The sequence below is a fragment of the Balaenoptera acutorostrata genome, chromosome 1 (genome assembly GCF_949987535.1).
Source record: "Balaenoptera acutorostrata chromosome 1, mBalAcu1.1, whole genome shotgun sequence".
Taxonomy (NCBI): domain Eukaryota; kingdom Metazoa; phylum Chordata; class Mammalia; order Artiodactyla; family Balaenopteridae; genus Balaenoptera; species Balaenoptera acutorostrata.
Genome location: NC_080064.1, coordinates 89,339,244 through 89,353,719, shown reverse-complemented (window position 1 = coordinate 89,353,719; position 14,476 = coordinate 89,339,244). Strand labels below are relative to the sequence as shown.

The following is a 14,476-nucleotide window of genomic DNA, read 5'->3' as shown; positions in this document are numbered from 1 at the left end:
ATGAAGCATGCTTTAATGCACACACCAACTGCTCAGGTTTTTATCAAACTGGTTATTTCAGGAAGCTGGATCTAATAATTTGATCTTATTCCAAGTCCTACTTTAAGAACAAATAATACCTTAAAATATATATTTTCCCCCTAATGCTAGAACACAGAACTTAACCTATTCATAGGCTACCCAGGTTGTTCTGACACTGGTCAAATCTGAGATGGAAACTCATCCACAGAGTCTTCACAACCAAAGAGCAGACTAACCAGCTGAGTATAAAAATGGTAACGACCACTGGGACAGGGAACTGCATTTAAGGCAATTTCAACGGTGGCATAAGGAGAACAATAAAGTAAAGTAGTACACAATATTTCATTTCAATCTTCCTTTCAACTTTAAACCAAATGAGTATTTTTAATACTTTTCTGTGTTTAAAACTGCATTAGAAACCATAAAATAGAAAAGAATTTTATAAAATGTCTACACAAAGAAAGTTTAAACTTTGGAGACTTGCAAATAAAAATTGCATGTATAAAGTCTTGCATGTATAGACAATATGTAAACAAATACAGATGCTTGTGTATGCAAAGCAACATTACATATTGATAAAGTAGTAAATAGTCATCATGAATAGAAACAGAGGCTAAAAAGTAAAACATTTGGTGGGTTCGATTTCTTGAGAAGAGTTTCAGAGCGTATATGGAAGATAATATGTCTTCTCATAATGAGAAATTAGTGAAGACGGAAGGGGCCTTCCAAGAAAGAGTTTCCCAAAGGCCAGGAGGTAGGGGAGGAAACCACACTCCGGGTCAAGCAGGGTAAAGCTGGTACAAAGATACAATAAGGAGAACAAAGGACAGAGAGCCTGAAAGCTCAGCAAAGGAATTCAGGATCAATGTTCTAGCATTAGGGGATCACTGGTCACTTTCAAATGATGATGAGATCAGTATCTATTACCTGGCTATGCTCTCAAGCGGGGATCGGCAAACTACAGCCCAGGGGACAAATCCAGCTCACCACCTGTTTCTGTAAATAAAGCTTCATTGGAACACAGCCACACCCTCCATACACATATATAAAAGAGTTGGGACACAGAGCCAAAAATTTACTCTCTGGTCCTTTACAGAAAGAGTTTGTGACCCCAGTTTAACGTATGAATTAAGACTGAGTTAAGAAGATTATCAACAAGGCTAACACAACAAAGAAGATGAGAAAGCAGCAGAATAGAGAAGAATGGGAAAATTCCAAGAGACAATGAATGGCATCACTGACATAACCTGCAACATCACTAAAAGAATATTCTTGAAAATGTTTGAAGATCAATATATAAGAGTGAATAACAAAGCTTAGTATAAGCTACTACTTAATAATTTTAAAAGTCACAAAAAAGATTTTAATAGGTGATACCCGAAGAAGCTTTCAGAAGAGCCTTATTATAGGACTGCTTATCTTATTTATGTTTATATTCCCTACAGGTCAATACAATAAAAGCTTGTTATAAAAGGCTGTTCCCATAAAGCAAAGATTAACTTCTGACACAGAAGTGACGAAAAATTCTTTGTAGCCAACCTGACTATATATATGTATTTTTATAACAAAGCACATTATTTTACAACTCCTCATGTCAAATGTTGTAAAAAATATGTTTTCTAAGGACCATAATTTTTTTTCAATAGCTAAGTTTCCATTTATAAAAATAAATGTATCATTTAAAATTTCATAGTAAAAATATGTTAGAGCTATTGGTCATATATGATTATTTAATAGTATCTATACTACTACGTATGTGCATTGAAACACAGCGTAATTGTTGAAAAGCATAGAATTTACCCAAAGAAACCTGCTGAGGTAGGGTTGGGAGACAGCAAACAGGGCTCAAACTGGTCTCCTGCCTTCAGGGTTTCTGGCAAGAGCTCCTATCCCCATGAATGCCAGGATTATCTTCATCAAATCAGATCTGATCAAGTCACTCGTGCTGACAAGATTCCAGTAGCTCACACTGCACCTCCCAGTTTGGCTTCAGCTTAATTTTCCAGCCTTACCTTTAGGTAACCACCAATGGCTTTAGCTACACTGGAACACTCACTGCTCTTAAAACAATAATAGCTAAAATTATTGAGCATTATCTATAGGTACTGTGTAAACTATTTCATATGATTTATCTCAATTAATCAACACAACCACCCTATTACAAAGATTATTATCATTACCACATAAGCTTTAAGGCCTCACAGTCACACAAACCCCTTTCAAAGCACACAGTCATATGTCTGTATACAATTTACAAAAATAGTTTGTACTCTTTATCTTAAACAGATCCCACCAAACTGTATAAGTTTCAGGTGCACAAAACCTAAATATGCTCCTGATTATTATTATTCCCATTACTGAGGCTCGGAGAGGTTAAATAACTTGCCAAAGTACTCACCACAAGGAAATGGTAGAGACAGGATTTGAACGCAGGTCTACTCGTCTTTAGAAACTAAGAACCTAACTATAGTACTAAGGCTGTACCTCTGTTCTTGTAGCTCCCATTGTCTGAAATGACCATTCCTCATCTTCCTATTTTCATCACTAGATTTCTAGAAGGCTCCTATTCATCCTCCAAAGCCCAACTAAAATGTTATGCCTTCTTCACAGCTTTCCCTAACCCTTCTTGGAAAAAAAGGCATATCCTTTAGATAGCCCTCTATTTTAAACACATATCACAGCATATCTATGACATGATGTAATCAAAAGAATATGCTTTTTTGGAGTCAAACTGACCCAGGTACAAATTATGGCTCTGCTACATATTTGTGGTACAATCTAAGGCAAAATATTTAAACTCTCAAACCCTCAAGTTATTTATCTTTAAAATGGAAGCAATAATTCTTACCACATTCATTCATTTAAATATCCAACCATCCATAATATACCCATTCAAGAAATACTTAATGAATGCCTACCATATGCAAGGCACAGAGCATACAACCGTGAAAAACAGACACTGGCCCTGCCGCCACAGAGCTTACAGTCTAGCGGAGGATACAGACTAGTGAACAGATGATTAAAATTCAGAGCGAGAATCTGAGTATTGCAATTAAGACCAAGGCAGGGTGTAGAAGAGCTTATGGGGGAAGCATTGTGACCTAACCCAGACTTGCAGGGTCAGGTAAGGACAATGCAGATGAATAGCAATTCAGTGGTAAGTCTCTTAAAAATAACACAGAGCAAATATTCAAGACAGATACCGCAAGTAATTTCAATTTAATAAAATACTTCCACCCCACCCACGCCATAATCACACATCCCTCATCTCTTAAGATTTGAAAACGCCTCTGAATGTCAGGGAGGGAAAACTGATTTTTTACAGTAGGTGGGTCAGCCAAAATGAAACCTGGTGCATTGCACTGGTCAGTAGAAACCTCAAGACTAACAGAACAGTCCAAATAAAAATAAAATCTGCTTCTCAGAATTCTGTCACAACCATAAGGATTCTTTAACATTTGTTCCTGTTACCTGTGTTAAAGCATTTAATGACAGAACAAGGAAATCATTTCCACATTTTTCTGGGGGCTGAACTCCTGCACAAAGTGAGAAGCAATTGCAGCTTTCAAGAGAGATGCTAATTGCAGCTTTTAAAATATTAGACGCCCTCTAAACACCCAGCAACCCCCGTCCCCTAGGAGTTTCTGGGTCTTTCTTAAAGGTGTGAGGAGGATATTGCCATCTAGACTTCATTTCCTAGCTAAGAATTTAAAAGCATTTTTGTTGAGTGATTTATTCCTAGTTCTTCAAGGATCATATGTCTCACATCTTCAGAAGCATTGGAAAAAAGGACCATATTATTTAGACAAGAAACCTGTAACAATTAGAAAAGCTTCATTGAACCGATAAAGGAAAAAACTCCCAACCTCCTACTTTATTCCACATAAAATGGGAATTTCCATCTTAATTTAGACTTTCTGCCAGCGAGCCAGCAGGGGTAGGACTTGGAACCTTCCCTCTCACAGACGTTGTCTAGGCAAAGATGAAGGAGGGAAAATCGGCTACAAGACACCTGGCTATTCTTACTTCCTGGGAGGGTGAGAGGGAGGAAAATGTTGTCCTGCTGGCAATTCTATTTAGAAATGCTTTTCTTTACAATAAGATGACAAATTTAAGAAGGAGGAGGGGAAGGAGAAGCAGCTGCCCACACAGAGTATTACTTTAATTATTGGAAAATCACTGTATTCAGGCCAGGAGAGGGAAAATATGGAAGGAAACCAAAATTAAGTTATATAAACAGGGTGGCTAGGGGACCAACAATCATCTAAAGGAAGCTCCCATGCTGCCACTAGCAAAGAGGAAAACTGAGATCCAGAACAAGTAGAATGTCATTCTCATCAAGCTACCAATCCTGGTATTGAGCTATGAATGTGGATTACACAAAACCTTTAGCCATGAAATCTACAAGGTATTCATATAATTATCTATCTATATATACAACACTTTTTCTGAAAATGGAGAGATCTGTACTCTGGTCTAAAAAAGAGGCTGACCCACAATCAGTATATGAAAATATTGACTGAACTCAATCCCTGCTGTGAAGTATAATGACTTGTAAAACTAGTTATAAAAATGTATAATAAATACACTTCATTTTCCATCTAATCTCAGTTACTAGGATTTAAGTTTTACTGAGACATATGTACCCATAACTTAATGGGATTAGAGTCAAATTAAGGGATAGAGTGGGCCTAGGCTATAATCTCTACAGGAATCTAAAATAATGTTGAAAAACATCACTGGGAATAAAATCAGATTGGGGGAAATCATATGTGCCAGAAAGGACTGTGTGTGGATAGAGTGGGAAAAAAAACTTTGAAAGAGGCCTGAGGTAGGGATGGGAGTAGTAATGAGTCCAACCAACACACACACACACACACACACACACACACACACACACACGCGCGCGCTTCATCTTCACATTCACAAAGTGGTTTCTAAACTGCCTTCTAGGGAAAGTGGGTCCCATTAGCTTTTACCGTGGGGTATGGATTTGCTGAGAGGCGGTGAGAGGCACACTGCCACCTGCACTTCTCCTCCCCTCCCCTCCCCTGCAGAGACCCGCTTCTCCCAGGATAATGGCTGAGGAAGTGTTTGAAGAACAGTGGACATGAAGGGGTGCTAGACCACAGCCTTCCCAGAACACCTGGGGCTTGCTTGTGCCTGAGTGGAGTCAATGTCGCATTTTAACATTGACTGACATTGCCTAGATCTGTGGCATCTATTTCTATTTCTCCTTCCTATCTTGTCCTTGTTCTCTCAAATCAAAACTCACATTCCCATAGATCTCAGTTCCCTTTGAGGCAATCAAAATATGTGATTAAAGTGATTCACGGCAGGGGGTGGTGAACCAACAAGATTTTACTCTAATAGGGATTACTGGTCACAAAGGGGGCTTGGTAACCAAAATGAAGAGTTCATGGGTAAAATGTGTTTGGAGATGTTCCATCCTGTCTCTAGAAGAGTGACAGCTAATTTTAAACGTCCTCTTGTTACCCTGCCTTCCCCTCCCCTACATCCCAAGGACCTACCCATAAACCTGCCGTATAAGCACCCTCCATTTCCCATTTAATTAATTCTGGGTCAGTTCCCTGCAGGTGACCTAGTAAAGGGCTTGATGGTTAGTTCTGAGAAGACACTGTTCATTCAGCACCTTCCACATTTACATACTCCAAATTCATCCACTGATAAATGATGTAGAAAAAGCCAGGCTACCACTACAACCAAAGCAGATGCTGTCTGTCGTATGACTCGACCCCTGACTTTGCTCAGAGTGATTCGAAACTTCAGTGAAAAGTAACTGAAGACAACGGTGTCCGTGATGAAGGGAATGAAAGCTGTTTCCCTTCCTAGAGAAATCACTTAAAAAGGAGTGGGAAAAGGAGAAGAAAAAGAAGGAAGGAAGAAAACTGGGTCGACACTTGGCATTTACTTGAAGAGGAGCCAGCAGAATGTACGTGCAGAGACAGTTTCACAGCACAGAGGGAAGGCATCGATCAGAAGTCTTCCTTGGCGCAATTAAATTTCTTTGGTGGCGGCCTCGGCTGGGAAGGCAAGGCACAAAAGTCGTGTTCAGGGTTCTGAGGGCCAAGAGGTGGTGTCTGCGAACTTACGGGGATTGATCGGCTCAGGAATCTCGCTGAGGAAGAAGAAAGGCCGGTGTAGGAGGGCCTCAGGGCGGTGGTGTGCTCCTCAGTCTTGGCGCTGTGAGGGCCCGGCTGACTGTTCAGGGCACTCCCGCTACTGCCGTTGCTTCTGCTGTACTGGTTGTTGTTGAGCTCAGGGTAATTTCTGGCAGGCGGCTGGGAGCTGCCATTCAAGAGGCTGGTGAACGGGTTGGCTACGAAACCCACCTTGGAGGGTGAGGCAGTCTTTTTGTTCTCTGGATCGTCTGCTGCAGCGTTCAAGTTCCCTAGAGAACTGGCTAGCCGGGAGTTTATGGAAAAGCTGAATGAAAAACACAGGTGGGGCAGGGGGGGAACACAGACAGCCATGTGTACTCACGCAGAGTTCACGTTTCTAAAACACACGATTACGACATTAGGGGAATGGGATGAAGACAGTTCTGATCAACGCAAATGGCGACAGAATTGCTCTTGGTGATATTATAATATGTGGCCTTTAGTTATACATGGTAAGTTCCTCTGTCAAAAGTAGTTAAGACTCAAGAAGCTGGCTAAAACACTTTGACCAGAGATCCTGAAATAGAATATGTGCGGGTTTCTACTTGCCCTGTGGCAGGAAGTAAATGAAAAGGACTATATAAGGGGAGAGTACAAAGCAGATCTAAGTACAAGATTTAACGTCTATATATTCAATCACACAATTACGTCAAACATCCCTACCCATTTTAGTTTGGCCCATACACATCAGGGGAGAAACGACCATGTCATTTATTATTAGTCTGCGCCACTGAGCTCTGTTCCCTGGATCATGTTAGGCAAGCTCTGGAAAGGGATGCCGTATGGCATTCCCTCCACAGCCATGTCCCCACAATTCAAGACAGGAACAGAAGGCTAGAGGGTCGCAGCGCTTTTTGTGGTTTCTCCCCTTCCCCCGGTCCCCTCCTCTCACAAACTTCAGCCAAACTCATTGTCTGCTGCTGCCTTCCTTTACCTCCAGCCAGTGCCTCAGAAGGAGGAGAGAAAAATTACCTTCTTACACTGGTGCCTGAGGACAAGGAGCCTCTGTTTATCCTCTTGGCCATCACCGAAGGGGACAAAGCCACTTTTGAGGTCTTCAAGCCAGATGCAGATCCTTGTGGGGAAGAACTCAATCTTTGTGGAGAAAAATGGGCAAAGCGTCACACAAAAGCTGTGTTATCTTAACATTCAGCAATCGACTAGGACAAGATAAACTAATAAACGCTAACGAGATCATGGCAGGTCCTAATAACAGTAGCCAACATGGTCGCAGCCCTCACTCTGTGCTGAGCGCTCATCTAAGAACCTGACGGACATTAACGCAGCTCCTCCTCACAGCAACCCCACGAGGTAGTGAAGACTGCACTTTGCAAGTGAGCAAACGGAGGCACAAAGGAAAAGCTCCTCGTCCAAAGTCACTCAGCAAGTAAGAGGCAAAGCTGGGATTCAAATCCAGGATCCAAAGCCCTGGGGGTAACCACCATCCTGCCATCCTTGGTCACTTCCCTTCCTTGACACTGACATTCACTCCTTCCAAGTCCTTAGATTCTACTTCTCTATATTTCAAATCTATCCTCTCCTTTCCATTCTGCAACTGCCCTAGGTGAGGCCATCATTATTTCTTATCCTTGACTCCTAGCAGCAACTTTTAATCTGGTTCCTTAAAACTCACATTCTGAATAGCCTCCAACAAAATCTAAAATATCTAATCATGTGGCTTCACTGTTTAAACCATCTAATCTTTCTTCAGTGCCCAGAAAGCCTAAACTTCTTGGCTTGGCTTCTAAAACCCTCCAAAATCTGGCATTTGCCAATTCTCCGCATCTTCCCACCAGACACCTCTTCTCCAGCTACAGAAAATGCCCTGAGATCCCTGGACGGACGGCATCCACACCTTCGTCCAGTTTGCATACGCTATTTTTCCTGCCAAGGCATCTTCTCCTGTCCTTACCTCACCTCTATACACACCTTTTTCTTCCACCTCCATCTGACTCACTCCTATTGCTTATCCTTTAATGGTCCAATCAGCTGCTACCTCTTACAGCAAGCCTCCGCTGAATTCCCAGGCGGGGTAAGCATCCAGTTTCATCATATATTCTCATAGTAAATCACAGCTCTTGTACCACATTTCATTGTCTAATATCGTCTACTTCCCTCGAAATTAGCTCCATTACGAGCAAAGAACTGTCTCTCGTTTCAATTCCCAGACTAGCACAGTGCCAGACTCAGAGTAGGTGTTCAGGAAATATTTGCTGAGTGAACAAAAAGGGAAAATTGACTCAAATCTGGACTACTAGGGCCCAGTCATGGTTTTAATACCAAATGTGTTTTGTCCTGGACAAATCTTTTAATGTAGCTGGACCCTGTTTTCTTATCTGCTATAGGAAAGCTATTTACTTGTAGACTCTTTTCTTCATCATCTTCCCTCCAAACAGCAGCTTACCTCTAAATCAAGAACAGGAAAAGTTATACAAGGAAGCAGCTCAAGCTTCTGGAGAAGTCTGGGCCATCTCAGAGCTGCCCCCACTAAACAACCCTAAAACCTAGAGCTGAATAAGAACAGAGCTGAGGAGTGAATCAGCTTTTTTTCTCCATCTATTGATGACAGTTTGGGGCAAACATTTCTACGGCCCTCACCAAGACCTACCCTGGATCCTGGTACCACTTAGACCAACAGGGAGTGTTCAGGGAACATTTTTCCAGAGAAAAACACTAATGTTTCCTCCTCAAATGGAGAATAGGGAAGGAAATAAAACTAGAAAACAAAGGAAGGGAACAAATCCATGCAAAAATAGGAGGAAAGAAGAATAACAGAAATGTTAAAAATTCAAGGCAAAACCTATTACTGGCTTGAAAGGCATGTTGCAGAGCCACTGTAGTTTATTAGGCACTGGGCACACCGAGTACATTGGCATCATTCCCACAGCCATACGGCCCCGTAGACACCTCAGGAAAATAACTGTTTTTCATGGTGAGCATTAAATATAAAGCATATTATAACGATCTAGAATAGAAAGGAAGGAATTTTAAAAGTGAAAAGCTGTGGGCAGTTTATTTCTATGGGCTTAAGGGTTGGGAAATGTATCTAAAGGGTAGCATTTGTTTATAAGCTACTGGAAATTCAACCTGGTTGACAGTACCTGGAAGGCTGGGACACTGCTCTTGGATGCCCTTTCATATCCTCCAACCTACAGAAACCAAAGACAAATGTTCACACAACACCAGGGTCACACATTTAAGCCAAGACCAAAAGTCACATCATCTGGAGTCAGACCAGCAAAATTATTAAACGGGCAAGAGGGATAAACCTTGCAAATGGATATTAGTATTTATTCACTTTATAAAATAAATCCTAGAACCAGCAGGAAATCTATTTTAGTCATTTTGTTTCCTCTTGAATTTCATTTACAGCAAAATGCTTTTTCAGCGGAAGGTGGTATTGCATCTACTCAGGTTAAAAATGTTTGATCATGGTGCCATGATGCTGTTAAGAAAAGCTAAATTCCAAAAAATGAGCAGATTTCTGAGGATAAAAAGAAAAAGAAAAACACCATGTTGGAACGAGCCTTCTAAAGTTTGTGTAGTGAAGATTCTCTTGCTTCTTTCGCCTTCTTATTTGCCAAGTTACACCCCAACTTACCCCTTCCTCCCCCTTATGATTTCTTAAAAATCAAATATAAATCTGTTTGAAGTTAATTTTAATCAATATAATGCAATTTCTTAGAGTTTCAAACAAAAAATGGTGAATAAAAAAGATTGGTAATGTAAACTGATCTTGAAGAAACTTCCACCGACTTAGACAATATACACAGTGAAAAGAGCATGAACTTTGAACAGTGCTGGGTTTGAATAACAGCTAGGGAGTGATTTAACCTCTCTGATCTCAAGCAACCAACACAAATGTGGGTAATGGTGCACACCTTTCGTGTTAACTCAGTTAATCCTCATGTCCAAACTAGGCACCTAACAAGATTCCTGGCCCATAGCAGCTGCTCAGTAAATGGTACATTTCCTCAATTTCCTAGTGGTAGTTGGTGATTATTACTAAGTACCAAACTTGCTATCCCACCTTTCCATTTTACTATAGAAAACAATCACCTCAACTTTGAGCTATATGAACCTTCATTTTTCAGGGCAGGAAACCAGTACCCATAGCACAGATAACGGTATGACCAGACCCAACCTGACTTAAGTGTTATAATCCTCCCAGATAATACATAAAACTAAATTCCCTGTCAGGAGTCTGTTTGACATTTATCATACTAGCAAAACATCTCTCTTGCTATGCATTTCTCTCACTTAAAAATCAAAGGAAAGTAGCCACTTCTGGTTATATTCATTTGTGGACTTGCCCTTCCTTACATTACAATAAAGAATCTTGATATGTACAGATTTTTGTACCTACGTTGATTCTGAAGTCTTTTTTTTTTTTCACTTAATCTGAATTATCAGAAGATTCCAAAGGTTGTGGTCAGAAGTTAAGTCCCATCAATTGATTCTGATGAGTAATTTCAGACCTCCAAACCAAGATGGTTTATAACTTTACAGGCAAGAATTGCTTATTCAATTCTCAAAAATAGAAAGTAAGGCTAAGGAGTTAGGATATACAAGAAGCTTGGCATACTATACTTATCTGCACACTCTAGACTAAATACAAATGCTTGGCACATCTGTGAGAATTCACCATAGGACAGGAAACCCACTCACAAGAGAAGAGTCCATTCCAAGTGGAATTTTGAAGAGTCTCAGAGACAACCAACTGCTTAGCAGTTTAAGGTGGAATTCCAGAGATTAAGATGCAGCAGCTGCTTTCAATAAGCTTCTAAAATTTAGCTACTCCCCGCAGTGATAAAATAATTTAAAAAATGACACCAAATAGTAATAAACCAAAAAATGAGAGGTAAACATAGTACTTATAGAATGATATTCAAAAGAGAAGATTAAATATTCTATCCACAAGTGGAGGTACAATATAAATTTTAAAGTTTCAAATAGATCTACCTAAATGCACAAGATGGTGAGGAGCGTGGCTGTCTCTGACTTTTTAAGGCACGTAGTTTGTCTCCCTGGGTTATATTATTTTTCATTTCCACATCTTCATCCTCTTCTAAATTATTCTGGAAAAAAAAATTCATGTTCCACAGAAAGGTCATTATGAATAATTCTACTTTATACAGATTTCTTAATAGTTTATGGATTATCTCGGTATATGGATATGTTTTATACAGATTATCTTAAATAGTTTTAACGCACTATGAATTCAGCATTGGCCACATATATACTAAAGAACACTGGACTAATCACCAATTAAATATACTGGTCAAATTCCAAATCAAAGAAGCATGGGTACGGATGTGGTAGAATTTATTAAAAAGAGCTCTGTTACAATGGACCACAACCATGGAGACTTTCTTGCAGACAAAATCATGCTTTTGAATATAGCTTAGACATAGGTTGGCTCAATAGGTACAGTACAAATATTTTTCCAGAAGCTACCAGCACCCATCACTGCAAATTCCATAACTTGTTTACATAAGTGAAAGATAAAACAATTTAGGATATCTATACAGTAACTTATTAACATCATTTAACACTATTAAAAGCACTGAAGATTTTTGCAAGCTTACTAGACTGGGAAAGTGTATTTCCTGCTGAAACAAGTCTTGTAGTTGGAAATATATATATAAGTACCACACCAGGCCTTTTTTGCATACCAACTCACATTTAATTCTCACAACCCAGGGAGCGGGGGTGGGGAGGGCACCATTACCCTTAATTTAAAGATGAAAAAAGGAGGTGCTTGTGAAAGATAAGACTATTGCCCAAGCTCCCCTAAACTCTTCATGATAGAGCTGATTTTAAAATCAGATTTCTTGTCCTCAGATACAATGTTCTTTCTAAAATATACGCCACAGCACACTAACATTGCACCATAAAGATTGCATTTTGTATTCTTCCTCACCTGAAAAAAAATCAAAAGGTTTGAATTTGCTAAGATCATTTCTAGCCATAAGAGTCTCCTCTCTTCTTGAAAGCTAGAAGTCTTATTTGATGAAGAATGTACAAAAACGCACTTCCCTCAGTCACAGTTTAGTCATTTTTGACAGTCATTCCTGAATCAAAACACTTTTTTGTTCCTTGCCATATATTTTGGGGTCCATGGATTCATCTGGGGCTCAGTAGGCATGTCCTGGGTAAAAAGACCACACCTCACTACTACAGCTCTGATTTAAAAAAAAAAAAAAAGACATACAAAATATACAGCTAATAGGAAAGAAAAAGAAATGAAGATGAAAGCTTCCCAGAGGAGACAATCCCTTAGCTGAGTCTTAAAGAATGAGTACAAGTGAAGCAAGCCAAACCAAGATCACAGGAAGGGCCATGCTGGCAAAGAAGACCAATTTAACAGTCACAGGATCATGGAACCTCAAAGTCAGGGGGTTCTCTTAGAGTCATTAAGAAATGCCCACCTATAAAGTCCCGAGGAATCAATTATACTATTCATCTTTGTCCATACAATCTCAGTGGGGGGAAATCTACTACCACCCAAGGAAGCCTGCAGGAACAGAAATCAGGCATGCCTGAAGGCTAGGCTTGCAAGCAGGATAGTACACCTGAGAAGTTGAGCTTAGCTTCATCTAGCACCCAACATGCTGGGTTGGTAGCAGTTACTTCTGCCTGAGAGAAGGACAAGCACATAGCCAAGAGGCTCCAAAATATGAGGGGGTATCAAGAAGTATATAAGCCTTCATAAGATTGGCAAGGAGAGCTTCTTGAAGGTCTGACCGGATCCACACCCCAATCAGTTTCACTGTCTAATGAGTGCCTTAGTGAGAAAGCCAGGAAAGCATGTTTGTCTATTCAACTAGGAGGATCTTTGTGTTCCCAGCTCTAAAATGCCTTCAAAATTCTAAGGAAAAGTAATTCTCAACTTGAAATTGCAATATTCAACCTATCTGTCAAGTGCAAAAGTAGAACAAAGGTACAAAAAGTTACCTCCCTCACAATCTTTCTGCGAAAACTATTATAGGATATGCTTCAAGAAAAGGAAAGAAGACAACATGAGATCCAGGAAAATTAGGGATCCAACTGAGAAGTGTGAAGAGAAGGCCTTGGGTCAGAACTCTATATTTTGGCTGTAGAACAATTAGTCCAGGTTGGAATGCAGAAGTGTCTTCAGAAAAACAACGGACTTGGTAAGATTTTTTTGTTGTGTTGAGATTTTGAAAAATTTTTAAATTGCTTGGCACAATTTGGGGAGCAGGGGAGAGTAGCATTCTCTTTTCCCAAATATATAGAAAACTACACAAATAAAAAGAGCAACTAACTCTAGGGGGAAAAAAGAGAGCTTCAACAAAGAAAACAGTCATAGTGGGCTAGTAAGCTCAACAGTGAGCAATATTTACATAGTAATAATGTATACATTATTTGGGTTTAACCAAAAATTATAATATAGCTATATTGGGAAGCTAGGGGAAGTAGAGGTGATAGCAAGGTAGGAGAACTAATCCTATCTACCATAACCAGGAGGCAATAGAAAAATGTCCAAAATTGATAAGCTTTTAAAAGTAGCATTATAGCAAGATATTTAGAAATTTGGCAGTGAAAATATTAGTATAATTTGCTTACAGGTTTCTCCCGTTTGAGAATGGGTCTTGGGATACAGAAAGGTGGGATAGGGAACTGATTTTTTATCAGAATTCAATACTTTTGATATTTCTAAAACTGTGGTCATATATTATTTTCTAAAATAAAAATTAATTTAAAAATATACAGTTAAAGAAAGTAACAGTATATTTATATTATAGTTACTTTAGATGTGTTTATTTCTCCCACTTTATTGTAAATCTTAAAGGTGAAAAATTTTTAAATTATAATACATTTCAAACACGTAGAAAACAACAAAATGATGTAACAGCCAGCCATGTACCTAACTACCCAGAATTAATATATTTTTTCTTAAGCTCCTTAAGGAGTTTACTTAGGTACACTGGCTCTCAAAGAAAAAGAAAACATTATATATTAAGTCTCAGCGCTCAACCTCTGGAGAAGGAAACCATGTCTTTTCCAAAGAAAATATATATATGTTTTACCATATAATACTTGTTTGTCATAGGTAACAACAAACTACAGAAAAGAGATAAAAAAAAAATTAAAGCCACCTACATACTTACCATCAAAAGTAAAACACATTAGCATTCTGTCATATAGTCTTCCAGACTTTCCCCTGTGCTATACATACCCCACCGACATATTTCTTCCTCTCAGAAGGAGGTTGAATTATACATGCTGCTTTGTAACTTACTTTTTCA

At 39.3% G+C, this 14,476-nt stretch overlaps 1 protein-coding gene across 3 annotated transcripts in view; it reads right to left on the bottom strand.

Annotated features, from left to right (window-relative positions):
* The window catches only part of CDC14A (cell division cycle 14A), a 179,173-nt gene that overhangs the window by 14,200 nt on the left and 150,497 nt on the right, over positions 1-14,476 (bottom strand). For 2 of the 3 annotated variants that reach the window (XM_028163370.2, XM_057530740.1), the window contains 4 exons: positions 11,166-11,281; positions 9,305-9,352; positions 7,176-7,298; positions 5,994-6,468 (listed from right to left, as the gene is read on the bottom strand). In XM_028163370.2, the coding sequence (XP_028019171.2) occupies positions 6,018-6,468; positions 7,176-7,298; positions 9,305-9,352; positions 11,166-11,281 (738 nt within the window). In that variant the 3' untranslated portion in view covers positions 5,994-6,017. Of the gene's footprint in view, positions 1-5,993; positions 6,469-7,175; positions 7,299-9,304; positions 9,353-11,165; positions 11,282-14,476 lie in introns of those variants that run through there. The other variant, XM_028163371.2, reaches the window with a different exon arrangement.